The following is a 27,760-nucleotide window of genomic DNA, read 5'->3' on the forward strand; positions in this document are numbered from 1 at the left end:
CTCACTTTGCTCCCAAAGTGGCTGCCAAAGATGGCATGCCATGAAAATCCTGGAGACCTTTCACTAAATATTCCTGGGCCAACTGTGTTTCCAAGGTATTGAGACTCTACCTCCTTTCTGGAAGCCTCTCCCTCTTGCCTCCCTTGCCCCTCTTGAGCCTGGTCTGCAGCCAACTCAGACCCCGGTGGCATCGGGGAAGGGACAAGTGGCGACTCCACAGTCAGGTTTCAAACCCCTCCATGCCGCTGCACACGGCCCTTCAGTCCCCATACAAACGGGCTGCTCCCATGGCATGGAAGATAAAACCCTCCCAGAGACCCCGTGTTGTCCCAGCTGGCCCCTTCTCATGCTACAGGCTCTACTCCAGCAATCCCAAGCTGCTGGCCACCTGTTCCTCCTCTGCCCTGGGACCACCTCCTCTCAAAGCCACACCCATCCTCTCGGGTCAACCCCACAGTCCGCTGTTCTCTGGGTCACTCCTGAGCCTGTGCTCCCCTGTGACCGCTGCCCCTCCATCCTGGACACCTGTCGTGCTGCCTTCCTTCCCCGTCCCAGTTCTGTGAGATCACTCGCTCTCGGCAAGCAAGTCTACAACTGGCCCCACCTAGGGCTGAACCATGGGTTACCCAGCCAGCCAGACTTACTCGTTTGTCGGTTCCTTCTCCAGATCTGAGCTGGGGAGTAGGAGGGGTTTGACTGATGGCCACACATCAGGGAAATCCGTGTAGCGGTATGGGGGTATGCGGCAGGGGGCTTCAGGCCTCGGTTCTGTGAGAACTCTGAACTGGTTGAAACCATGGTGGTTAAGACCCTGGATCCCACGTGGGTGTTAGGTTTCCTCTTCTTGCTAACGCATTGGCGTCTGGGAGCCCAGCAGTGATGTACTACAGGAGGTGGGTCCCTGCCACCTACCTGGGAGACCAAGATTGGGAACCAAGTTCCCAGCTTCTGAGACGGGAAGCAGATCTGGATCATGCTTCAGGAGGAGACCCTTGGGTGCTGGGCAGGGCTGAGATCCTGGGAGGAAGGATCCTGGGAGGTGAGGTGGGGCCGCCACCGGGGATGGGGAGGCACTGAAGGAAGGAGAGGAAGTTTGAGTGCATATGTGTGAGGGGTGGCTCTGGGAACCAGGAATCCAGGGTGTCGTGGGGTTGAGACACCCTTGAGCAGCAGGTATGCACGCAAAAACAGGAGCCCCGGGTGCCAGGTGGGACTCGGGCAGTTGCTGCCAGAGAAGGGAAGCTCAAGGAAAATAGCCTGGGAAGGGAAAGGAGGAGGAACAGTCCAGCAACACGGTGCACTGGGAAGGAACGTGTGGTACCTGCAGCCTGCGAGGCTGCAAGCATCTGTGCCCTTGAATTAAAGTCACTCTCCCTCCCCCCACAGCCTGAAGTCTCAGCTGACCCCAGTCAGGGTGGCTGCCCAGAGGGCCCCAGCAGCTGGGACTGGGAACAGCTAGCCACGTGGAGTTCCCTGGGTGGAGCGTTCAAGTGCAGGGGTGGTACACAGTGGGGCCCTGCCCCCACCCTTCTGTGGATCTGTGAGCCCACCCACACCTTCAGACACTCACCTGTAGAGAAGCGGGGAGGTCCTGCAGGAGCCTGGTGGAGCAGTGGGTCCCAGTGGACATTCACTTGGAGGAAGGGCAAGCAGAGAAGGTCATGTCCCTTTCACTACCAAGCTGGGAATCATACTTTCTTGGGCACATGGACAATGCTGGCACTGAACAGGCACAGGCCTTGCCAAGGGGCCAGCTTGGTCCATGGGTAGGGAGGGCCTCTGGGTCAGGAGCTGGGCACAAAAGCACACCTTCTCTGAGTTCCTCAGAAGCATGGGGCTTGGGAAAAGCTTGCCATGGGCCTCAGGGAGAGAAGTGTGCCCAGCCCGAGGGCAGGCACCCCTGGGCACCCAGCAGCAGCCCCGCGGCGTGGGTATCTGCAGGAAGTGGCTCCAGCAGACCAAATCCTGTCTGGGAGGGGGGAGTCCAGGACCTCCCAAATATCCTAAGACACAAAAGGTTTTTTTGCTCAAATATTTAAAAACTGATTCAAGGGGCTGGCACTGTGTTGTGATGGGTTAAGCTGCCACCTGCCATGCTGGCATCCCATATGGGCTCCAGCTCGAGTCCTGGTTGCTCCACCTCTGATCCAGTTCCCTGCTAATGTGCCTGGCAACGCAGTAGAGGATGGTACAAGTGCTTGGCACCTTGCACCCACAAGGGAGACTCAGAAGATGCTCCCAGCTTCAGGCCACGCCAACCCTGTTTATTACAGCCACTTGGGGAGTGAACCAACAGATGAAAGATCTCTCTTTTTCTCTCTGTCTCTAACTCTGCTTTTCAGATAAACAGATACTTTTTAAAAAAACACAAACATTTTACTGAACTATTTATTTCTACATACATAAACAACTCTGTTATAAACAGACAAAATCAGGTTAAAGTCACAAAAGTACACAAATCTTTAAAGGAAAATAATTTCCCCCCTAATGTATAAAAAGATCATATAACATCATACTAAAATACACAAAGCAAAAACAGAAATAGAAGAGAAAGGACAGAAACAACAGTCATGGGAGTAACATACCTTAGTCTTTAACGAATTAAGTTAAAAGATTCATAATGTACTTAATGAAGTCAAGAGAATACATACAAATCAACTGTTTTTTCCTCCAATATAGAGACCTCATAATTTTCTGGGGAATCTTTATTATTAAAATTAAAAGTGCATTAGATCTAGGGACAACGTAACTCTAAAATGCACAGATTGTCCAGGTCATACCCTCTCGGACCACAAGGCAATAAACACAGAACTTTATAACAAATGTTAAAAACAATCACAAACAATAAATACTAAACTATCTGAAAGCAAAGGAACGTTTCAAATAACTGCAGTCAAAAAATAAATTTAATTCTGAAATGATAAATTGTTTATAATTTAGAACAGCAGATATAAAAATGTAAAAGATACGGCAAGATGTATGCAGAGGATGAACCACAACATTACATTGCAGGAACTGTGTCTTTCATTAAAACAAGAAAAAGTTAAAATGACATTCAGCTTGAGGAGTGTGACAATAATAAAAGAAATTCATAAAAAATCCTCATAAAGTGCTAAGATGTTTTGTTAAGAGAGACATCCCAGAACCGGTTCTTTGAAAAGACCAATAACGTAAAGCTAATCCTGGAAAATCTCAGAATTAAAAAAAAAAAAGCATAGAATACTACATTATAAACAAGAAAAGAATAATATAACTGCATGCAAACATTCTTGAAAATCTGAATAGACTATGTTTAGAAAAGTTAACCTGTCAAAAACTTATAGACTAAGAAGAAATTTAGAAGAGATTGCTAATAAGCATGGAAAAAATTGAAAAAAATTATCAAAGAATTACTTCCTAAAAAGGCACTAGATTTGGACAGTTTCATACATGATATCAAAACTTCAAAGAGCAAAAAATTCTCATTACTATTTAAACTGTTCCAGGGCATAGAAAAAGATGAAGAGCTTCCCAATTTCTTTTTTAATCTTTGTAAAAGAAGATAACAAAAAGTAACAGTAAAAGGAATCATACAACTAGCTAAAAATCCCCCAAGAAAAAGGAATCAAATCTAGCATAATTTATCCATTTTAAAGCTCTCATTTTTATTGAACAAGCAGCTCACAATCTTTGTAAGAAATATCAGAAAAACAGATAAGAAGCAGAAAATAAAAACCCACCACAAATCGACCCATCATCTAGAGCCTCTGTGAACACGACAGAGGCGTGCTTTGGGAGAACACTGCTCCATGGCTACATCAGGGCTTCCCATGCGCATCATCAGATGTCACAAGAGACAAGAACCATCATGACCCCAACAGGTACAGAGAAAGCCATTCAACAGACTCCCAACATCCCTTCCTGCTTGACCATTCCATGGGCTAGAAATAGAAAGACGGAACTTGAATAAGAAGAGCTTATAGCAAGAGTCAAAATCTATGCTTTTGGGAAAACACTACAGACAGTCTAACTTAAAAAAAAAAAGTATCTAAAGCAGAACGGGCTATACGGCACGGCCATGTATCAGTTGGGAAGCATCATTTGTGCGCTGATCAAGCATCTAAGATGACACTATGACCTGCAACTACGACCTACCTGGAGAAGGCAAAAAGAAACAAACAAGGACATGTGAGCAGAAGCCCGGAAGTGGCTGGTTCCAGGAGAAGCGACCCCTGCCAGGTTACACAGAGCAGTCCACAGCACATCCTACTCTCTTGGGGCAGACATAAGGATGAGGTAGATTGAGGTGTACTGACACTGAGAGGTGCCCTCTGTCCCCTGCCAGGTCCTAAGTGGGAGGACTAGAAGCAGGGCTGGCACTGCGTAGCCTGAACTACAGGACACACTTCCTGGAGATGTGCCAGGGATCCGCACTGACTGTCAGCTGATTCATCTCAAGGCAGAAGGGTTTTAATCGTGTGTGTGCACACGCGCGTTCTTTCTCTACATAAAGTTGAAATCTACCTACTCCAATGGTTGACCTCAGGAAGCCTTGTATGTGACTTCCATGGGTTGGTGAACCCACATGCCAAGAACAAGCTCCTGGAAAAGGTAAGGACCAAAAGATCTGATTACAATAACCCCAAGCACAAAAATGACCCTGTGCTAGGAACAACAAAAACACGTAGGGATAAAAAATGCTATAGACAGACTGAAAGGTTAAATGCTGCAAAGATGTTGACTCTATAGCACAGTATATACGTCTTCTGTGACTTTCCAGTCTCCTGAACATCCCTGTAAGAAATGTGAGGAAATGGACATGTTGTCCAAAGCTGGGACAAACCAGTGATAGAAGGTGCAGGCAGAGCGGGCCACTTGCAACGTGCGTGAACACGTAGGCAAAGTGCTTGTCCCGGCTCCCGGCAGCACTGGGCACAGCGGGGAGATGGGATTCCAACAGTGTTGGAACAACTCAGGAAGCAAATTCCAAAGAGGCCAGAGACTGCACTATTTCAGAAGAAAGGAGAATGGACGTGAATAAACCACTGGCTCACGTGGATACAACCTTGGAATTACCGTGGGAAAGACCTTCTCAGGAGCATGTCAGCAAAGTGAGCTTCTGCCACAAAGGAAGACAGAGGTGACCGCGCAGGCTCTGATTAACCTCTGATTCTATTAATTAGGTAGGATCATATCTATTAAACTGTTATACTCTTCATTGGAAAACAAAACAAGAGAAACCTCTTGGAAATCAATGAGATGACTGAAATCACTTTCTAAAAATACTGCCTGGGAGATGAATGAAGAAGCTACCAAAAATCTATAACTCAATAACTGGTTTGTGAGGGCCACATTTTTAACAAATATATATTTAGCTTCCTGCCCCCAGGGTAACAGCAGGGTTAAACAGGAGTGCAAGCTTCTCCCACAGTTGTGGTGGGATTAGAACCCAGGAGCATCTTCTCAGTTCAAGGTAACTGATGTTCAAAGTCCCCAAAACGCGCATACCCTCCCTGGTGGGTGGGTTAGGGCTGACTGGGCCAGTGAAGTCTCATTCTTTGCTGGGATTATTACCAGCAGCTCCTGGCCTGGGGCATCGTATAGACGCAGGAATGCTGACTGCCCAGGGGCATGGCAGGGTCCCAGTCTGGAACTCCCTGCGTCACTTCTGCTCATATGGGGGAGCCGGACAGTGGAGCCTGCTGAGCTCCAGGAAGGACACGGAGGCACCCACGTTTGAGTCAGCATGTCCTGTTTCAGGTGATATGTCAAGGTGTTCACAGCGAGGAGAAGAAAACTATCTCTCCCTCCACACCAGACAGTTAAAGTGGAAGAGGATAGGCAGGCAGGGGGCCAGCCCCTATTCGCTGATGGGGGATACACTCAGGATCTGGGCTAAAAGAAAAATAATGTGGGAAAACCAGATACATTTCATGGAAAAAGTAACAAACACAGGTGCACAGAAAAAAAAATCTGATATCTAGTGACGTTGAACAGTTATCATCAGAGGGCATCACAGCAAGTGATACTTCTGTTCACTGATTTGCAGTTCCTTCCTGAACAAAAGATATCTGTTATTTATGTACTAAAAAAGCATTAAAGAAAAAAAAAGCCAGTACTCTGGGGGAGAGCCTTATCGTTTGACTCCTCTGCTGGATGCAAGAGATAGCTTGTCTGTGGCAGAAGACACCGCCACCACAGCTGACCTGGCATCCCAGCTTGCTGCTACAGGGATGCAGAACTCAACACCAGGCCCCCGTCCCGCTGACGTCTCCACAGCTGGACTCGAGGTTCCCACCAGGGGCACACCCAGGGTCCCTGTAGCTCAGGAGCCTGCTCTGTGGCCAGGCTCTGCATGACGCCGAACAACCCCCCTTAGAGAGTCCTACAAATGGATCCCAGGAACTGGCAAAGACAGACTCCTCTTAGGGGTGCCTGTTTTTTTAACTGAGAAATTGGCCTGGTCCATCTCCTGCTCAGGCTGGCTGCTCCCTCCTCTGCGGTGGCATGCATGTACACACTCACTCCTGTGTCACTGCAACACTTCCTCAAGCTTAGAATCTATAGTCACCTGCTCGCCTAACCCAGGCTCAGAGAGAGGAAGCGGAAGACATCAGCAACACCCACAAGCATCATTTACCAACACATTTGGGCACTGCTGTGCAAGCTTCCAACTGCCATCCAAGTGTCTCATGAGGAACAAACTACTACGACCTCTCAAAGAACAAATGGCACCAGGAATCTGCTTCCGAGCATCAGCAGGGCGGGGTCCAGGCTAAGTCACATCATGTGCCTTCTCCCTAGGTTGGGGTGCCCCTGGCCACACGTGGGATCCTACCATAAGGTCCCTGGCAGATGGCTGGGCTTCTGAGCAGCACAGGAACTATGCCAGGCCAGAGCTATACATGTGGCTTTAGTCGTCGGGGGTCCCCTGCAGGCTGGGGACTCACTGGCTCCTGGGGACATCTTTCTGGTCATTTGTCAGGCCCCAAGCCACAAGCAAGCAGTGTGCAGGACGCCCCATCCCCAGTTGCTAAGGCTACCGCTCCAGTTGTCAACCAATCCCGCACCGCAGGCCCATTCCACAGGGGCTCCCGGGACGTGGACATTGTTACTTCCAGCAGTCCCTGGGGCAGATCCTCCACTGATCCAAATCACTCAGAAACGGTACCTCATGTCTGTTTCTAAGCAACCAGATGGAAGTGCAGCGTGCCCTAGGTGGACCTGCATGGACTCCACTGAAACCACAATGGGCACTGCGCTCTAATTGGGACCCTGGGAACTTGTCTTCTTTTGGCACCCAAAGGTCACTCAAGAGAGAACAGTGTGATGAGACGGTTCAGAAAGACGCAGGACCTGGGTTCACACCGTCGGTCATGGCCAGGTGACCTTGGCAATGGCACTGCCCCCACCCTGTGACCTGGGCCTGACTCGCTCACAATCCAGATCTAAAGTAATGACGTGTAAGGATGAGGCCAAGGGTCACACCCGGGTTTTGAAACGCTATTCAGCTGGGCCTGGGCACTTTAAAGGGCTCCAAGTTGTACTTGGGCTCCACGATGCAATCAGAAACTCATCAATGTACAGACGTCACAGCTATGAAACAGGAGCAGGTGTTGGCATGGCCTAGGGGACAAGATGCCTGCCAGGACACCTGTGTCCCTGTGTCGGGGTGCCTGAGTGGAGTTCCTGTTCTGGTTCCTGACTCCAGCTTCCCATGAATGCAGATGCAGGGAGCAGGTCACAGTGACGGCTCAAAAGCTGGCACCCACAGGGGAGACCCAGACTGAGTTGCTAGCTCCTGGCGCTGGGGATCTGGCGCAGCGAACCCAGCCTTTCTGGGTGTCTGACGAGTGAGCCAGCGGATGGGAACTCTGCTCGTGTCTTTCTAAGAAATAATCTCTAAGAAGTTCCCCAAAATAAACAAGAAGATGGGGAGACTTCAACTGCTACTGCTGACTCAGCTCACTGTGCCCTGGCTGCACCGTGTGGCGGCGGCGGTCACCTGGACAGGCTGGCATCCGGCTGGCCCCGGGCACAGGTTCCTGGCATAGCAGCAGGCCTGAGGGCCACTAGGCCAGCTCAAGGGAAAGCCGGGATGCAGGATCAGCTGCGTGGGCCATCACTGCTGTTAGGCCATTACGCTTTGTAAGAGGAAGTCCATGAGGTGGTTCTGAGAGCTTTTGAGACTGGCACAAGGAACCGGACGTGCAGGGTTTCCATCAAGTTGTGCTTCCCCATGGGGACCCCTAGATTCCCTTCCCTTCCCTTCCCTGCCCTTCCCTGCCCTTCCAGGAACCCTTACTGCTCACCGCTCCCTTTGGTGAACTGGAAGGAGATGTGGAACCCAAGTTCCCCAACCCACCACCCTTCAGTGGCTGGGTGGGCTGGGGTCCCAGGCCGTGGCCACGTGCAGGCCTTTGGAGGCCTCTCCCGGCATGCTGTAAGGGTCACAGTTTGGGAACACAGTCACTCTCCTCTGACCCTGCCACTTAAGCAAGCTCCAGCGGGCCAGCATCCCAGGACCCCTGGCTGCTGGGCAGTCCCAGGCCCGACTGGCTAGCCCTCCCCCTGCCGCTGGGCCCCAGAGCTGACTCAGCCCAGCTCTCTGCCAGCAACAGCCTCATGCAGCTCTTGGACAGCCCTATTAACCAGGAGCCAGTCAGCAACCCTAACCAGGGTCAACAGGAAGACCGACCCCCTCTTGTTTTTCTTTGAGCAGAAGCTCCCCACACAGCCTACAAGGGTCCCCCAAAGTGCCTGTCCCTTCCTTCCCCATCAGGGTCAGGACCTTCTTGCTCAGGCAAAGTCTCAGCTAGTGGAAGGGAGAGAGGGTGGCGTTCACCTTGGGGCCTGCCTTGTGTCTTCCAACCCTTGGGGAAACTATCTTTGGATTTTTGTGCCATCACTTGTGGATCACAGAATATGACTGACTTAAAGATTAGCTGGCTGCAGATTCACCACATGTCCAGCCCCCTCCCTCGCCTGTGGGTGCCTTGGCAGTGACTGGTTACACGTGGCTGGTGGGCTGGGTACCCTCTAACCACACCTCCCCTCCCCAATCCTGGTCCAGCTCTGATCTGCACCTGCATCCCTGGTGGGTCTGAGCATCATGGGACAAGTGACCCTATACCCAAAGCATCCAGAAATTCATCATCAGACTCCAGACATCTGGAAGTGTCCAAGTCCCCCTCTTGGGGCAGGATGCCCACCGGGCCCATAGAGCAGCTCTGTAAGGAATCAGGGGCTGGAGGCTCAACAGAAACAGAGGAAAAACATGGGCCGCCCTAGGCCTATGGCTGAGGCCAAGGCTCACAGTTGAGCCCATCTTCTTGGGACACCTGTGCGACTCCCTTCTCTGGTCTAGATCCATCCCAGGATGCCACTATAGATACCAAGCCCCAGGCAGCCCAGACTGCAGGCCCCCATGGCTGGAGGGCACAGAAAAAGTGGGTTCTGGGCAGGGACCTCACATCAGCCTCTTGCTGCTTCTACCATGCCCCTCCCCTGCCCAAGCGCTCCCAACCCATCCCTACCCCTCGTCAGCCTTGGTACTGCTCCATGGATAACTATTCAGCCAGTGGCCTGCCCTGCAGCGACTTGGCCTCTGCTGGTGGGGTTGGATGAAAACACTAAATTCTGCTTATCTGTTTCATCGAACAAATATTTATTAAGCACCTACGGTGGGCCAGGCTCGAGGCCAGGGGCCTCACTGTGTGCTGGCCACACAGCACAAGCAACCGCTCAGAAGTAAAACCAACAGAAAGAACACCGATCATTGCAATCCTCCAAACTGGGTGGGGAGGGCAGGAAGGGGGGTTGAGGGTTGGGGGAGAGGGGACGCAGGCGACTCCCATGCCCAAATACGCACCTGCCAGAACCCTGCATTCTTGCTCTGGTCCTGTCTGCGACAAAGTTGTCTTCTCCAGGCCCTGGGGGCTCCTGGGGGACAACTCTACTCTCTCTGAACGCTATTCAAGAAAAGCAACGCCAATGGGCCTGGTGCCGGGGCCATCGCGGCGGCAGGGATTAGGGAACATGGGGTTTGGTTCGTACAGTTGCGACAGCCCTTAGGGAAAGAGAAACGCCCTGCCCTGACTGCGTGAACATGTAAGGTAGACCTAGTTCTGGTTCCTGAGTCAGAATCTTCCAGCAGTCCACAACCTCACAAGGCCAGAGAAGCGAGAGGAGATTTCTAGTCTGCAGAGGAGGGAGTGGACAGCACGGCCGGCGTGCAACACGCAGCCCCTAGCGCCTGGTGCACAGAGCCACACACCTGGGGGCATGGCCCAGCCCTCCTGGCTGGCACATGCGTGCTGGGGACACACGGGCCGGCGCAGCCCTAGTTGTCTGTGCCCAGTTTGGACAGGCCTCGACGGAAGTCATGCAGGTCATCGATCTTGCCGTCCAGCACCTCCAGGAAACTCTTTAGCTCCACCTTCAGGTGGCGCTGTCGGTATTTGCTCTCTTCGATGTCTGTCTTGAGGGATCGCACCTTGTCTTCCAGGTTCTGATTGTCTCTCTCGGCTGCCTGTTGGGGTGTGTGTGGGCAAGAGCACAGGACAGAAGAGTCTAGAAACACTGGTGTTTCAGAGGGGCCAGGGAGGCCCAAAAGCCAAGCACTGATGCAGGCCATGACACCTAGAGGGATCTGACACCCAGCACAGGATGTCCACATGTGGTCAGCGGGAGTGACCTTGCATTCCACTCTGAGAGAGTCACAGGGAGCTGTGTGGGCAGGGCCTCTGGGCCAGCCAGTCCCTGCACCCTGCCATACAGTGGCTGATACGGAGCCATTCTTGGGGGCTGGCCACCCCTTCCCCAGCCAGAGGAAACTGAATGTCCAGTCCTCAAGACAGGATGGCCATGAGTCCATCTGAGCCACAGGCCCTGTGCATTATGGTGCATGGCACCAATAATGACTGTTTGGGATATGGGCATAGGAACTATTTCCTGTGCCCAGGGGACTGAATAAAACACTCCTCTGGGTTCAAGGAGAACCCCAAAACCCTGGTCAATGAATGGGACAGAGAGGGAGGCCTGCCCAAGGCCAGCTGTGCCCAAGGGCACCTGCTAAGGAGTGGCTCAGGTGGCCTCGCTCCCAGCCCTTCCCCAGCCTGCTGTGGTTCTGCGGATATGTTGGTGGCCTGCCCTGTATCTATGCAAAGGACAAGACAAACGCAGCCAGGCCGGCTCTGGGGGACAGAGCCAAGGAGGAGCCACAGCACCCGACACACAGCTGCCCCCAGCTTTTCAGGAACAGTTCACAACTGTAAGCGTGACTGTGACCGCCTGCCCATGGGAGCCAGGACAGGTGGCGCTGGCTCACCTCTAACTTCTCGGAGACATAGTCACACTCCGACATGAGCTGCGGGATGATTTCACTTTGCTTTCGGAGGTCTTGCAGCTCCTGTGGGAGATGCGGGGAGCAGGTATCAAACCAAGTCAGACAAAGTCTCCTGGCCGCAAACCACCTCGGGCATATGCTGTTCCAGGCAGCTTTGGGGATACATCCTGATTGCTTAAACGATGGTGGTGACGTGCTAACTGCACCTTGGCCATGACGGACCTCAAGAGCCAGGTGTGGTACCTGCCCTGCCATGGGCAGCTGGGAAAGCCACTGGGTAAAGCAGGTGTTCTGAGGAAACTTTGAATTCCACTTCCCATGAACTTTTTGAAGTCCCCACCTGCCATCAATACAAGGTGGCCTTGGTTTGGGGGCTTGGACCCGGTATGTGGTACAGGCTCTGGCCTGTGCCATGAGGGGTCGGGGGAGCCCAGAGCCCAGGCTGGGAGCTGTGTGACTTACCGTCTCCTTGTCCCGGAGCTCCGTCTCGAGCGCCTCAATCCTGCTCTTCAGCTGGCTATTCTTCTCCCGTTCCCTGTTGATCTCACCGCACTGTTCTTCCAGCTCTTCCAGCTGCAACCGGCACCTCATGTCAGAGCTGGTCCCGGCCCCATGGCAGCTTGCCAGCCACCAAAAACCCCCCCAGGACTGCGGCTGGGCCCTCTTGGCAGGCCATGCCCGCGTATGCTCACACCCTGCCCTTTGCTATGAGTAGCAGCACACTCCACATGGCTCCTCCCTGGGCTGCCCACACCCCGGGGTGACCTCAGGTTTGCTCTGCAGGCACTGCCCCAGCTGTAGGGCCGAGTGTCCCCTGCCTTGATCCAATTCTTTTAGCATTTTACCATGGCTTGAATTATTCTTTCTCATCTCTAGAGCTCACATCACAACTGGGTAGCTCAGCGGGACAGTGACCTCCAGATGGCACAGGATGACATTTCAGAGGTCGCCTAGGACAGGGGACCTTCCCCAGCTGATGCGCACAGGGCTGAGGGCCTCTTCTTCCAGGCTGAAATCTCAGCCCTGGATTGCACCTCCCTCCAAACTGGGCAGACCCTCAAAAGGGATTCCCATGGGGAACGTTGGAGCATGGGCCCACCCCCCCATCCAGTGTCACCATCGCTATTGCAAGCCTTTCTCAGGGAGCAGGTGTGTGCAGAGTGCATGGCAGGAGTGGGACCCCAAGGAAACAGAAACACCCCTTGGTGCGAAGGGTGCTGGGTAGGTCCAGAGGCAGCTGTGACAAGCTCAACATTTGGGCTCCGGCTGTGCCCTCGCTGGCTGCCACCTGCAATCCTGAGATCATGTTTCCCCCACAATATCCCTGGCCCTGCCCCCAGAAGCCTACACTCCTCCAAGGGAGCCAATGTGGGGGTGTGCCCCTGCCCTGCATAGCCTCTAGTTCTCACATTCACCCCCGGACACTCCTTGGGCAGCCCAGGGATAGGAAGCAGCGAACCCAGCAGTGGGCTGAGGACCCGACTGTCTTCATTTTTGGCCTGGACATGGGGACAAGGACATGAGGCTGTGCTGTCTGCCAAGGGCACGGAGGAAGACAGCCAGGAGCGGGTGGCTGTAGTGGGTGTGCCCAGCAGGTGGAGGCCAATAGAACTCAGGAGATGGGGGCGTCACTCATCATGACAGTATTGCTTCCTCCCACCCCCACCCTGAGGCCACTGAACAGCTTCTGAGGCCCCGGCAGGACGAGCAGTTTCAGCTTCAGCCCCCAAGCGGCTTCTGAACACACATTTGCAACTTTCCTTATCTGTGGCACATACATGCTACTACAGACACACTGCTATCTTCTCCCCAAAGTGACAGGGAAGGGACACAAAGGATGAGGGTGGCCTCAGGACAAGGCTGGTTTTGGGGCCCTCCCTTGACAGCTGCTGTGCCCCCACTGCTGCTCCCCCCCACTGCTATGTTCCCCCCACTCCCTGCCGGCTGATATTCCCGCACTGCTGTTCCCTTTACCGCCTGCTGTTCCCTCTGCTGTTGCTGTTCCATCCACTGTATGCCATCCCCTCCACCACCTGCCATGCCTGTGGCCCACCTTGCAGCGCAGCCGGTCATTCTCGTCACGGCAGATGGAGAACTGTCGCTTCCACTGCTCCACGCTGGCCGCCGACTCCTGCAGCGCCGTGCTGAGCCGCGCATTGCTCTCTCGCAGGGTCTGCAGCTCCATCTCCCATTTCTTCACATTCGCAGCGCTGTGCACAGGGGGCAGGCAGGGGCCAGGATGGCAGCTGGGGACCACCCTCAGCCGGCCCCAGGGGAGCCACCTGCATCCCACTGACATGGACTAGGGCTTCAGCACTGCTTCTGGGGTCTTCAGTGGGCTGGGGGCACCGTGGCCTGAGCACCCGTGGACGTGATGGACAGCTCTCTAGGGCTGGGAGACCACCCCTCAGGCACCATTCACAGGGCTCACGGAACATGTTAACTTGTACCTTCCATTGCCCTTCCATGAGTTGGGGGTCAAAACCCAGGGGCAGAGCTGGGGTTCCCAGGTGATGTCATCGCCCCCAAGGCCCTGGCTTCTGCCTTTGGCTCTCCAAGCTCAGCTAGGGAGAACTGGAAACCAGCTGCCCACGGGCTCCCTCTCATACATCCTTCATTTCCTTGCTGGGAGCCCACAGATGTGGAAGCTTTGGGAATTTGGCAGAAAACAGTGCTCGCAAGACTCCATGCTTTGGATAGCAATATTTGTGTGTGTGTGTGTTTGTGTGTACCAAAAGTAAGCTGTTTTTTTAAACTTCATTTTCCATCAGCTTTGCCAAGCATCCCCCATATGTGTGGCACCAAATGTGACCCAAGGTTACGGGGCAGAGCCGCACGTGACAAACCCCAGGGGCTTCTGCCTGGTCAAGAGGCAGCTGCTCCCTGTGGGCTTGTGTGCTTTCTAACTAATGGTGACAGGACCGGGTCTGAATCATCCGTGTTATCGTTCATGTGTCCCACCCCCAACCCCCAGCTACAGCTACAAAGATGTGACTGGCAAAAAAAATTTAAAAAATAAAACAAGCTATCCAATTTCAAATGTTGACAGGTGAAGAAACAGCCAAATGCTATTAGAGGCATTAGAGTTGATCGCTGGGAACTTAAGCTGATTCAGGGAAGTCGGACTAGAAGGTGTTTCTTCTTTGGGGTGGGATCTTCTCATCTCAGTGGCTCTTTGGGACTTCAAAGAGCCAGCAGTAGTCCTCACAGCTGCCTGCCCACGCACGGGAAGGGACCTGTCCCTGCCATGTCCTCTGTCCTCCTTGACAGCCTGGCAGACAGAAGACAGCTGGGCCCTGGCTCTGGGCACCACATGCTAGTGCCTTGGTCTTGGACCAGAGCTGGCCATCGCCCAGGCTATTCTGCAGGCTGAGGGCTTGCAGCTCCCAAAGGGGCAGCTGAGAGGCAGCCCCACAGCCTAAGGGAGTTGGCTGCAGCCCCATGGGTTGGAACAAGGCCCTGTGGGACACCTCTACCCGCATGAGGACTGAGGATGGCGCCGTCCATCAGGACGGATGGCTCCACATGCCATCACTCCTCAGCCTCCTTGACGTCCTTGTCCTGCTGGGGTCCATGTGATGGGTGTGGAAGACAGGAAGGTATGAAGAGTATTGTTCCATTGCAGGCAGGGCCGCAAGGAATTTCCCACTGTATGGCAGGGCCCGGCAGATGTCTCTACAACCACCTGAATGCAGCTCCACCTCCCTTTGCATGGACACTGGACAATCCCACTGAGAAGTCTGTAATCTATGTAGGCATTGTCTGCCTCTGCAGAGTTAATGTTTACTACCAATATGAGCTAGGAAGTTGATGTTGCTGATATTGTTTTAGCCAAAGGGCCTTTTATTATTGCTCTCTCTGCTCCCATTGACCATGCTATGTCCCCAGGTGTAGTGGGAATCTATTCTTTCCCTCTTTCTTTGATTTTTAGGCCCTTCCTTCTGTGATGTATTTCCTCCCTTAACTGATTCAAGATCAAGTTGTAGAATGAGGATTGTAGTAGGAATGTGCTACTGATTGATATGCACCATCTATTGAGAACTTCCTGACCACAGGGTCAGGATGGATAACATCCTGCTTTAAGGTGAAACAAACGGCAGAATTATCCTTGGAGACACCTACTTGATCATGATGTAGAAAGTCTGAGCCAGAGTTCGACTGCTTCTGTATAAATAAAGCGGACAGCTTTCGTGTACTGTCCATTATGATCATGAGCTCATAGTGGTCCGTCTATTTTCTCTACGCCTCATCCACGCACCCTCCTCGAGTTCCGAACTCGGCCTGAGTTGGACTCCAGCACTGTCTCATTGGTTCTGTGGGACCTCAGGCAGCACTACTACCTTCTCTGCTCTCTTCCTCACCCATAGACCTATGGCCACCTATGGCCACATAAACAGCCAGCGGTTTTGATGTGGTTTCCTATTATTTTTGTTTCTTAGGTTTGGCAATTCCCTTCTTGGACACGAAGACCATCATTGCATGTGAACGGTTCAACACTGCAGCGTAAGCATAAATACCACATGCTCACAGGAACATGCACACACTAATACACACACATGAACACATACTGGCATGCTCATACTAGCTTGTTTACAAGGACACACAGTAGAATGTTGACAGAGATACACACTAGCACACTCCCATTAGGGCTCTCCCTAACACACTCAAACTAATGCACTAACAGGAGCACACTAGCTTGTGCATGCTAACACACAGTCCCACACTAATACACACAGTAGCGTATCCACATGAATAATCCCGCACTAGCATGTTCATACTAACACACAATCCCACACTAGCATGTTCATACTAACACAATCCCACACTAGCACACTCACACCAGCATGTTCATACCAACAATCCTATGCTAATAAACTCATACCAGCATGTGCACACTAACATACAATCCCACACTAAGACTCTCACACCAGCAGGCTCATACTAACATACAATCCCACACCACCATGTTCACACTACCACACATCCTGCACTAGTACGTTCACACCAGCAAGCTCACAGGTGCTCACATACATGGTCAGAGAGACAGAGAAGGGCCGTGCAGCTGGTAGGCCTGCTCCGACTAGGAGACAAAACTTTTGTGCCAAGCAGGGCCCGGTTTTCTTTGCCAGCTTCTCGAAAGCCTGCCCAGCAGGATGGCCCCAGGAGAAGGGCGAACGCGGAAAAAACTGGGTCTGGCCGGGGTGCACAGCTCACCTCTGCGTCAGCGCAATCTTCAGCTTGTCATTCTCAGACTTGAGGTGCGTGTCAGCTGGCCCGGCATGGGAGGCCTTCTCATCGTCCGTCCCGTTGATACTGGACGCCTGGGTGCAAGCGGGGGTTTCACACCCAGATTCCTGGCCAAAAGAGTTCTCTCCACACGTTACTACATGAGGGCATGCTGGAGTGGATGACCCGGCCCATCTTACCAGAACCCACATTGACTAGTAACGTGGAGAAGACCAATAATGACCATCTATCACGGTCCCCAACACCCACTGGGAGCTCACAAGGTCCCTGACAGCACAGCTTAGGGCACTGTTCTAACCCAGCAGATCAGACAGCCCTAGGCTCCTCATACAGAAAGGACAGACGCCCCATGCAATAGCGCCCCTTGCAGGGCCAGAAGACAAGGGTGGAAGAAACTCCTGGGACTTTGATGCAGGCACTTGGCTAGTGGCTAGTGGCTAGTGGGGGCCCCCGGCCTTGGTGGGGGCAGGAGGCAGGGCAGTGATGGCTCCGCTCAGCAGGCTCCTGCACACTGGCACCACATTCCTGGCTTGGGCCCCAACAGCCATGGGCACTCTGTTAAGGAGTGAACCTGTGGGTGGGAGCTCTTTTTATGTGTGTTTTTCTCTCGCTAGCTCTCAAATGAATATCTTAAAAAAAAAAAAGGGGGGGGTGCTGTGGAGAGTGAGATCAGCATACTCATTTGAAAAGCAGGAACCAGATAAAGAAGTGGTTTAGTCTCATCTCTACCTGGTATTATTCCGAATATCCTGAGGAGCTGTCTTATAATCAGTTACCCCACAAGGGGCTGAAGCCTCATGTGGTTTTGAATAAGAATTTAGATCTTCCTTAGCCTCTAGCAGGCAACAAAGGAACCTTGAGGTATACCTTTGATTAACTTTCAACTTCAGTATTAAAAAAAAGTCATAAACAAAGTTAAAATGCAAACGTGAGCCAGGGGACCAATATACACAGCAGATATGAAAAACAAGAGGTTGGTATCTTTCCCGACTGAAACACTTAGAGATCTCAACTTTCACAGCTGTGCCTTGAATATTTATGGAGGAAATGCCGACACCTGGCGGAACTGCTTTACCATACGAAGGAGGGGGCAGCAGAAGGGGAATCCAAATACCAGGGAATACAGTCTTATCCGAGATCTAACCTGTGCGTGCAGGTGGGCTCAGCACCATCCATCCGTCCATTCCTCTCCATCCATTCATCCCTCTCTCCATCCCTTCACTGTGTCCCTCCATTCATTCATCCCTCCCTCCATCCATCCATCCATTCATCCCTCCTTCCCTCCCTCCACCCATCCATCCAACCTCCTATCCATCCCTCCCTCCACCCACCCATCCATCCATCCCTCCCTCCCTCCCTCCATCCATCCATTCATCCCTCCTTCCCTCGCTCCACCCATCCATCCAACCTCCTGTCCATCCCTCCCTCCACCCATCCATCCATCCATCCATCCCTCCCTCCTTCCCTCCCTCCACCCATCCATCCAACCTCCTATCCATCCCTCCCTCCACCCATCCATTCATCCATCCAGATGGCTGCCTTGTTCAGGATATGCTGAAATGTCTCATGATAAAAAACAAAAACCAAAAAAACAGCTCTTAGGAATCAACCCTGTCAAGGATGAATCAGCTTAAAGGTAGAGAACAGGCAATTGATACAACAAAAGGAGAAAGCAATCAATAAGTCAAAAAATATTTAATCTCACTAGAAGGAAAAACAAAAGAAAAAATACACTTCTGTTTTTTATAAAACTGTCAAATGAATACAGCTCTGTGGGTGAGGGTTTGGAAGAGGAGGCTTATTCACTGCCAGTGGGAGTGAGAACAGTGCTCCCAGTAGGCTAGGTGTGCAGTCGGCATCAAATCCTTTCCAAGGTCGGAGCCGTTGGCCCAACCAGTGCATGCAAGCACATTATCCTGCGGAAAGCACCCAGCACACCCAGCTGGGCCAGAACGTCCATTTCAGCATTCCATAAACAACCTAAGGGTCCTGAATTAAAGCTTGGATACAAACCAAGGCTGCAATACAGCTCAGCCTGAACCCAGTCTTGAAAAGGAATCTTTGAAAACACAAGGGACTGATCACGACGCTGAAAAGTTTCGAACAAGCGATGTATGTGGTAAACCTCCTGGAAATGGTTGTGGGAAGCCACACCTTCTGCTGGTGAGATCCTAGCCGATTCCTCTCCCCACTCCAGAGCAGGGAATCAACCCACGCATCGAGAGATTCTGCAACTGGATGAATTCCTCAACTATGGGAAACTGGACAAATTGGTCAAACTCCGAGGAATTCAGGAAACCAGGCAACTGTGAGTTCCAGCAAAAAGAAACATGTGTAACAGATCCTAGATCTGGGGAAGTATAAGGAAGAGTTAAAAAAAAAAAAGTTTGGAGATAGAAATCCTTTTCTCCAGTTAATTCCTACTCCAAACTCCTATCTTACTGGGGAGGCCTGGTTTCTTAAGGTCCAGATGACCTGCAGGGCACATGGCGGGGCAGTGGGTTAAGCTACTGCACCTACAGCAGAGCGACAGCTGTGTCATCCCACTCCTCTACCAGCTCCTCGCTCTTGTGATGGCCAGAGGCTGTGGGCTCTTGTCACCCACATGGGAGCCTCAGGTGGAGTCCCCGGCTCGTGGCTTCAGCCTGGCCCAGCTCTGGCTGCTGCTGGCCTTTGGGGAGTGAAGCAGGAGCCAGAGCGTGCACACAGACACAGACACACACACACAATTACTCCACTTTTCAAAGAAATACATAAGTCTTGGGGCCAGTGTGATGGCTCAACAGGCTAATCTTCCACCTGCAAGTGCTGGAAGCCCACAGGGACACCAGTGTGTGTTCCAGCTGCTCCACTTCCCATCCAGCTCCCTGCTCGTGGCCTGGAAAAGCAGCAGAGGAGGGCCCAAAGACTTGGGCCCCCTGTATCTGCATGGGAGACCAGGAAAAGGCCCCTGTCTCCTGGTCTGGATTGGCTCAGCCTGGCTACTGTGGTCATTTGAGGAGTGAACCAGAGGATGGAGGATCTCTGCTCTCTGTAAATCTGCCTTTCAAATAAAAAATTTTAAAAAATCTTTAAAAAAAAAAAAAAAGGAAATACATATCTTACCCCTCCTCCCGAAAAAAAAAAAAAAAAAAAAAAAAACCCTAAAGAAAAGTACTTTGGGAAGGGACAAACAGTAAAAGGAAAACCCTGTATAGAGAGATTCAGATCTTGATGTTGACCGAGATCACATCTGGAGGAAGATGATACACCCAGACTCCAGACCACAGCTGACCAAAGTGGCACCCACCTGGACACACTCTTGGATTTGGCATCTTTCAGGGATACCTGTCAGCCAGACCAGGCCATGAGCTCCGGGCACTGCCTGGATGCCCTTCCAGATCCACCTCCTGGGCTCCAGCTCTTGCCTTCTGGCCTCTGCTGCTTCTGGCTGCACCATGGCTTCCACGAGGCCCACAGCCAGGTCTGCTGCACACACTCAGGGCCCCTCACTCACCTCCTGGGGTCTGGACCCCATGGCTGCTCTGCGCCAGCCATTCTCCACCCCATAGCCTCCTTGGTGACCATCCCACCTGCAGTCACACCCTGACCTGCAATGTCGATCTATTCCAGGTCAACAGCCCCCAAGGCCCTCCAGGGTGTCCCGACCGCTCCCCAGTGAGACAAAGAACCATCACATTAGAAGCCAGGCACTGAGGAGAAATACCAGGTCTTCCACAGCAGCCTCCTCTCAGCCCAGCCACACATGCTCCTGGCTCTCTTGCTGTGGAACATTTACCAAGGCTGATTCCTGCCCTCCATTCTTTGTTCTCGAACTCTTCTTTTTCCTTGTCCCTCCACACAGCACATTGTCCCAGGCCAAGCCATACCCCAGCCTCACATCTACCAATCCACGAGGCAGGGGTCTTTCTGTCCTAGCTTCAATCACTGACTTGGTAGTCTGTCAGCACAACTGAGTAGATGCACAACTCAATTCCCAGCACTCAGACCTGCCCGGGCCAAGACACAGTCGTGGCATGCCTTCTTCCGCCTGACGCTAAACAGGGACATGAGGGTTTGGGGAATTCAGTTCTCTGTCACTGGGCAGCTGAGTACCTGGCGCATCATGCGTCCTCCCATGAAAACATGACAAAGGAAGGAGGTGGGGGCTCCCTCCCGAAGACTCCACTCTGCCCTCCCAGATTAAGGACACACCTGGGAGTGACTGCTCGAGGTCTCGATCTTGTCCTGGGATTTGTCTCTGGCCATCCGGGCAGCTTCTCTCACCTCCTGGAATTTCTCTGCAAACTGAATGCCAGGAGGAAGCTGTTATTAATTAAGGTCTTAGTGAACCCCGTGCACAGCTGATAGCCAAAGCCCTCTGGGTCCTTTTGTATCCACTTCCAGCTAATAAATTTTATTGGAGATGAAAAAAAATGAACATAAAGGAGATTTTTGTTTTTCCACCTTCAAGAAACATCTCTGTACAAGCTCAGGTCGAAAGCTAGTTGGATGAGAAAGTATGCAACACGTCGTGCAGCCGGTTCAGCCACCCCTCGTGATGCCAATATTCCATATTGGAGCACCCATTCTAGTCTCAGCTCCTCCGCTTCCAATTCAGCTTCCTGCTAATGCACCTGGGAAAGCAGATGGAAGCCCCGGAGCCTGAAATCCTGATATCCAACAGGAGACCTGGAGGGAGCTCCAGGCTGTTGGCTTCAGCCTGGCCCAGCCCCGGATGTTGTGAGCATTTGGCAAGTAAACCAGCAGACAGAAGATACTTTTCTCTCTCTTTCACACTGTGCCTTTCAAATAGGTGGATAAATCCTTTGAAATAGTAGAAACAAAGGCCTCAGATTAGCAGGAACAAATACAAAAAACAATAAAAGCAATTTAGCTAAATCTCCAAGTGGGGAAAAAAAAATCCAAGAATCCCAATAAATAGGTGTCATAAGGCAGAAAAACACCCTGTGAGCCAGGGGGGGAAGGAATTGCTAAATTCCCAAAGCTTGTGGTGAGATCCTTTTTAAGCCAGTCAGCTCCAAAAGGAGACAGGTGGGCATCTGACGCAGGAAAACACCATCAGGTTGATAGCATCCCAGATGGAAGTGCCTGTGCTGGAGTCCCGGCTCCAGCTTCCTGCTAAAGCGCACCCTGGGAGGCAGCAGGTGGCGCTCCAGGGCTTGGGCCCCTGCCACCCACGTGGGAGGCCCCTGGCTCTAGCTTGGCCTAGACCAGGCTGTGGAGAGAACCAGAGTTTGGAAGATCTTCCTCCCCTGCCACTTTGCTCTCCCTTTCTCTGTATCTCTTTCATATAAATTTTAAAAAGTAAAATGGAAAAAAAAAAAAAAAAACACTGGATGCAAAAAAAAAAAAAAAAAAAGGAACATTTGTCAAACTTCTGCCGGAAGGCTGGGAGGGTAATTTTCTCAACTTGGAAGAAATAAAAGAAAAAATCCCAAAAGTGACAGACTTGACTACATAACAATTCAAAGCTTTGGAATATAAAAGGAAAAAAAAATCCTCTAGAAAACCAGAAGAGAAACGAGCCTGTGGAAAATATAGCAATGCTGGAACAACAGAGAAAGTCTATTATCTTTTGCACAAAAAGAGTTGATGATGCAAATTGAAAAGAAAACCATGAAAACCCCAACAAGATAAATGGTGGAATTCACAAACAACACTGTGGCTGAACCACGCATACGGTGGTTCGAATACAAATCAAAATTACAAGGCATTCTTCCTTGCGGGCTACATTAATGAGCCCTAAGCCTAGTGATAATTCCTGGTGCTGGCAAGATTCTCTGGTAGAGCTGTGTCCTGGCACAGCCCTGCGGAGAGGCAATTTGGAAATTTGTATTCAGAACAAAAACTAGGCTTGGACCCACTGATCCAGCAATACCGCTTCTGGGAAACCATTGTGCGAAACTAATGGAGCATCGGACAAAGGGAAGGAGGTCTCTGATTCAAAGCTCGTGATCCTAGCTTCATGTGCAGGAAGCAGACCCTGGCAGGGATCCAGGGTTCCCTCTGCCCAGCCCTCCCCATGGAAGAAGGGGATCTGGGACACCAAATGATCACCCTGCGGTAAAAACTCCCCCTGTAATGCTAAGCTTGTATTTCTCTCTGTTCTAAAACAGAAGCACATTGCTTGTAGAGTTGAAAGATGTGGCTTTGGAAAACAACCTCCCTGAGAGCTCCCACCAGCACTCACAGGCAGGCACTAACCACACGAATGCTCTTCTATCTTCCTACAGCCAGTCATGCTACACACTATTGGGTTTTTTTAATGGTGTGTCGCTGCATATCTCAGTCTGTTTTGAAGCTTACAACACGCCCTTAATACCCACAAGCAATCCTGGGATCACCCACTAAGACGTCTGAACTCCTCCTCAGGGTTCCCCCACAGGGTATCCTAGCTGATTTCTCGTGCCTAGACATGGGGCTTCTCTCATTTTCCTTGTCTTTTCCCATCCTTGCTCCTTATCTCGTTTCTGCCTTTCCTTATAATAAAGTGTTCATTTAGTCATTTGAAAAGTAAAGTTACGAAGTGAGAGAGAGAGACTGATTTTCCACTTGCTGGTTTGCTGATCAAGTGGCCACAAATGGCCACAGCAGCCAGGGCTGGGCCAGGCTGAAGCCAGAAGCCAGGAGCTGCATCTGGGTCTCCCACTCGAGTCAATTGCTGCTTCCTTCCCAGGCACACCAGCAGGGAGCTGGATAGAAAGCACAGCAGCCACAACTTGACCTTAGAGCTTGGATCAGGGAAGCTGGAGCCGGCTTAATCGACTCCGCACCCCTCATCCCCTCCTGTTGTAATTTATGCTGCAAAGAAAACCCCTCTACCAAGCTGTTGTTCAGGCTGATTTCCTTTTAACAGATTCCCATAAACCTCCCAGACTTCTAATTAACACTGAAACTCTCCCATCTGCCTTCATCACGGTCACCCTGTACCGTTTTAAGGCTTGGGTAATACTTCAGTCAAAACCATTACCATAATCATCGTGACAGAAATGATTTGCCTGGGGCCCATGTTTTGGCACAACAGGTAGTCACTGCTTCCTACTATGCCACCATCCCACATGAGTGCCAGTTTGAGTTCCGGCTGCTCCACTTCCCATCCAGCTCTTAGCTAATTGCGTGGGAAAGCAGCACAGGATGGTCCAACTCCTTGGGCCCCTGCACCCACGTGGGAGACCCAGAAGAAGCTCCTGGATCCTGCTTTGGATCGGCCCAACTCCAGCCATTGCAGCCTCTTGGGGAGTGAAGCAACAGATGGAAGATCTTTCTATCTCTCTCTGTAACTGTGCCTTTTCAATAAAAATACATACATTTTAAAATGAGGAGTAAGAGTTTGTCTGGGCTCGTGTCCTGGCTTGGCTCTCAACCCTAGTCCCTGAGCAGTGGTGGTGATGGCTCATGTCACTGGGTTCCTGCCAGCCACGAGGGAGACGAAGAACAGTGCCTGATTCCTGGCTGCAGCCTGGTCCAGCCTTGGCTGCTGCAGGTGTTTGGGGCTGGACCAGTGGAAGGAAGCCCTTTCTATGCTTGCCCTTGTCTCGGTATCTTTCTGCCTCTCCAAAATAAGACTTACAAGGAAACTGGTTCATATTCAGGACGTAGAATAGGAGACACGGTGATGTCCTTCCAACCAGAGAATGAATGAAAGCTTCCTCTCACCAGAACCTGCAAAAAGAACCCCTCTTGCAGGGCCGGGTCTCCCAAGGGTTAACTCCACAGCTTAGCTTGTTTCTCAAGGGGTAACAGGACAGGCAATCTTGGCCTGATACTTTTAGCCCCTGGCTTGACTGTAAGTTCCCTCTTCCCTGCTTTCCCCTTTTTTAAGATGCCCTCAGGGGAGCTTAGGAGTTGCTTGAGCATTGGCAAAATACTGGGAGGAACTAGGCTGACTATAAAAGAGGTATGCCAACTTCGAATAACAGCATTCTCTTTACAAGAATGACCCACTGCGTGTTGTCTTTTTTGTAACCCTAGTCCCTCTGCTTGGCTTGGGGTACGTGGCAATGCGTGCTTGTTGACACCCTCTCTCCTCCAGGGCACAGGGGCTGCATTCTCCCTCCAGCAACCTAGCTATGCAGGGCACAAAGTCCCTCTGCAGGGCTGGACTGTGACTGCAGGGTGGCTGTTAGCTAGCAGCCCACTGCAGAACTGCTGACCAATACTCCCCTTCTAGGCGGGGATACAGGGAGCTTGGAGATCACCCTCAGAAGTGAAAATGTCCCCCTAGCGCATAGAGGCGGCCGCCTGAACCCATGGCTTACACAGAAGTCCAAGGGTGTGTGCAAGGGCTTGGCTGTGCGGGGTGACACAAAACTGGGTGCTCAGGGAGACAGACTGGGGACAGGGCCCTGAATGAAACCACAGCCACCCACCACCTCGCCCTCCACAGCTGGAGAGTATCGGGGTTCCCCGGGGTCTCCCGTACCCACGGAAGAAATCACCCGACACTCCAGGCTTTACTTCCAACCAGTCTTTCTTCGTCTCCGTCTGTCCCGTCCGTCCATCCGTCCGTCCTCTGTAGCTCCCTGTAGCTCTCTCTGTCCCGCCTAAAAATGGGCTGCTTATATATCCTTTTTTCCCGTGGGTCCACTGGGTGCTACCTGATTGGCCAGGCCCTGGAGAGCAGGCAAATTTGCCTCACCTGCTGGCAAGACCAGCTCTCGTCTCTCCACTTTGCAGAGCAGCTGCCGGTCCTGGGTTATTGGCTGCAGCTGCCACCGCGGGGCTTTCTTCAGCAAACCGCTCCCCACAGGAGAGTCCTTCAAAGCAGGTGGCAGGAAGGACTGGCCCAAAGGAGCCTCCTGCAGTTGCTTTCTCAAAAGACATACAGTGCAGCAAGGTGTGTGGCCCAGCAGGTAAGATGCCCACATCCTGCGTGCAGCACCCGCACTCACTGCCTGGCTCTGACTCCTAGTGCCAGCTTCCCGGCAATGCAGACCTTGGCAGATAGAAGGTGATGGCTCAAACACTTGCGTCTCTGCCCGCCTCCCCATCCCACAACATGGGAGACCTAGATGGAATTCCTGGCTCCTGGGTTTGCTTCAGTTCAGCCTCCACTATGGCAGGTCTCAGGGGAGTGAGCCAGAGGATGGCAGGGGTGTGTGTGTGTGTGAGAGAGAGAGACAGAGAGAGGGCGAGGGGGAAGAAATGAAAACAAAAGACAGATGGGCACACTGCCCAGGGGCCAGGGACCAGGGCCCACGTGTCTCTGGCAACACACACTCTTGTTCCCCATGGCCACCTGACTTCCAATCCTACTGAGCACCCAGCCGCCAGCTCCAGTGCCCAGCCCAAGCACCGCAACCCTGAGGGTCCAGCCGGTGCAGCTGTTCACGCCCGTGAACCACCACTACCTAGAATGTTCCAGCACATATCTTCAAACCCAGTGGGTCTGCAGATGAACAGCAGGCCGTGCGTTGAGTCACTGCAGGATGCTCAGGCCCTCCCACCACCCCGTCAGCCAGAAGCAGAGCTTAGGTGTCTCATGCCGGCTGGGGAATCCCAGCTGCAGCGTCACGGAGGGAGCAGGGCTGGACAGGCCACCACCCGCAGTCACATCCACACTCCTGCTTCATGCCTGCTCTACAGCTTTCAGCATCTGGGACAGAACCAGGCCGGGAGTAGGCAGGCTGCGCAGGTGCTGTGGTGCTTCTGGGCTGCCCAAGGATGTGGCGGGCAGAGGGCGGGGTTATGCCCACAACACAGGGCATTCATGACCACGTGTAGGATGGCGGGATCTGTACGATGGGGTCTCCTAAGAGGCACACACATACACATGCTGGGCAAAGAGGAGAGCAAATTCACAGGTGCTCATTGGGGTGGACTTTTTGACTCACTCCAGCTCCCCTGCCCTTAAAACTATGCCCATCCAGGTCTGCCCAGGGCAACTCTGGCCAGACCTCAAAACTCTGGACTTGTGGGGGCCAGTGCTATACAGTAGCAAGTTAAGCTGCCACTTGTGGCACCTGCGTCTCCCATGGGGTGTTGGTTCAAGTCCTGGCTACTCCAATCTCCATCTAACTCCCTGCTAATACACCTGGGAAATCAGCAGATGACCTAAGTGGGTCCCTACACCCACATAGAGGATCTGGATGGAGTTCCTGGCTTTGGTCTGGCTCAACCACAGCCGCTGTGGCTATCTGGGGGAATGAACCAGTGGATGCAAGATCTCTCTTTGTCTCTCCATTTCTCCTTGTTACTCTTTCAAATAAGTAAGTAAAATCTTAAAGACCAGGCTTCTGACCCCTGACACGGGGTCAGCCCAGGATGGAGCCCAGTGACACCTGCCCTACCCCACCTCCAGCAACCAGACTCTAGGGTAGATTCTAAGTCATGCGTCCTAGTCAGTCTTACGCCCAAAGCCTTCATTGGTACCTGGGAGAGTAGTTCAAGGAGTTCATGGAAATCCATGAAAAGTGGAGGGGTGGGCACTTGGCACAGTGGCTCTGATGGAGGGTGGGCATTTGGCACAGTGGCTACGATGGAGGGGTGGGCATTTGGCACAGTGGCTACGATGGAGGGGTGGGCATCTGGCACAGTGGCTACAATACTGCCTAGGACCAGGCCCGGCGGCGTGGCCTAGCGGCTAAGGTCCTCGCCTTGAAAGCCCCGGGATCCCATAAGGGCGCCGGTTCTAGTCCCGGCAGCTCCACTTCCCATCCAGCTCCCTGCTTGTGGCCTGGGAAGGCAGTTGAGGATGGCCCAGTGCTTTGGGACACTGCGCCCGCGTGGGAGACCTGGAAGAGGTTCCAGGTTCCCGGCTTCAGATTGGTGCGCATCGGCCCGTTGCGGCTCACTTGGGGAGTGAAACATCGGACGGAGGATCTTCCTCTCTGTCTCTCCTCCTCTGTGTACCTCTGGCTGTAATAAAAATGAATAAATCTTAAAAAAAAAAAAATACTGCCTAGGACCCTGGCATCCCATACTAGCTGCTTTGCTCCCATCTGAGGCAGCGGGTGATGGCTCCTGCTGCCCATGGTGCAGGCTCCCACCTGTCCATCATCTGTCCGACTGTCTATCTATTTGAAAGGCAGATTCAAGGACAGAGAGAGGAAGAGAGACAGATCTTCTACCTGCTGCTTCACTCCCCAAATGTCCACAACAACCAGGTCTGGGCCAGGTTGAAGCCAGGAGCCAGGAACTACAGCCATGTCTTCCACATAGGAGCAGGGGCCCAAGCCCTTGGGA

At 52.2% G+C, this 27,760-nt stretch overlaps 1 protein-coding gene across 1 annotated transcript in view; it reads right to left on the minus strand.

Annotated features, from left to right (window-relative positions):
* Positions 1-9,541: 9,541 nt before the first annotated feature.
* The window catches only part of HOMER2 (homer scaffold protein 2), a 70,917-nt gene continuing 52,698 nt past the window's right edge, over positions 9,542-27,760 (minus strand). The window contains exons 4-10 of the mRNA XM_058665525.1: positions 20,768-20,860; positions 16,541-16,647; positions 13,380-13,536; positions 11,789-11,899; positions 11,309-11,389; positions 10,317-10,510; positions 9,542-10,269 (exon numbers count right to left, since the gene is read on the minus strand). Of these exons, the coding sequence (XP_058521508.1) occupies positions 10,322-10,510; positions 11,309-11,389; positions 11,789-11,899; positions 13,380-13,536; positions 16,541-16,647; positions 20,768-20,860 (738 nt within the window). The 3' untranslated portion in view covers positions 9,542-10,269; positions 10,317-10,321. The remainder of the gene's footprint in view (positions 10,270-10,316; positions 10,511-11,308; positions 11,390-11,788; positions 11,900-13,379; positions 13,537-16,540; positions 16,648-20,767; positions 20,861-27,760) is intronic.

This window comes from Ochotona princeps, chromosome 6 (genome assembly GCF_030435755.1).
Source record: "Ochotona princeps isolate mOchPri1 chromosome 6, mOchPri1.hap1, whole genome shotgun sequence".
NCBI lineage: Eukaryota > Metazoa > Chordata > Mammalia > Lagomorpha > Ochotonidae > Ochotona > Ochotona princeps.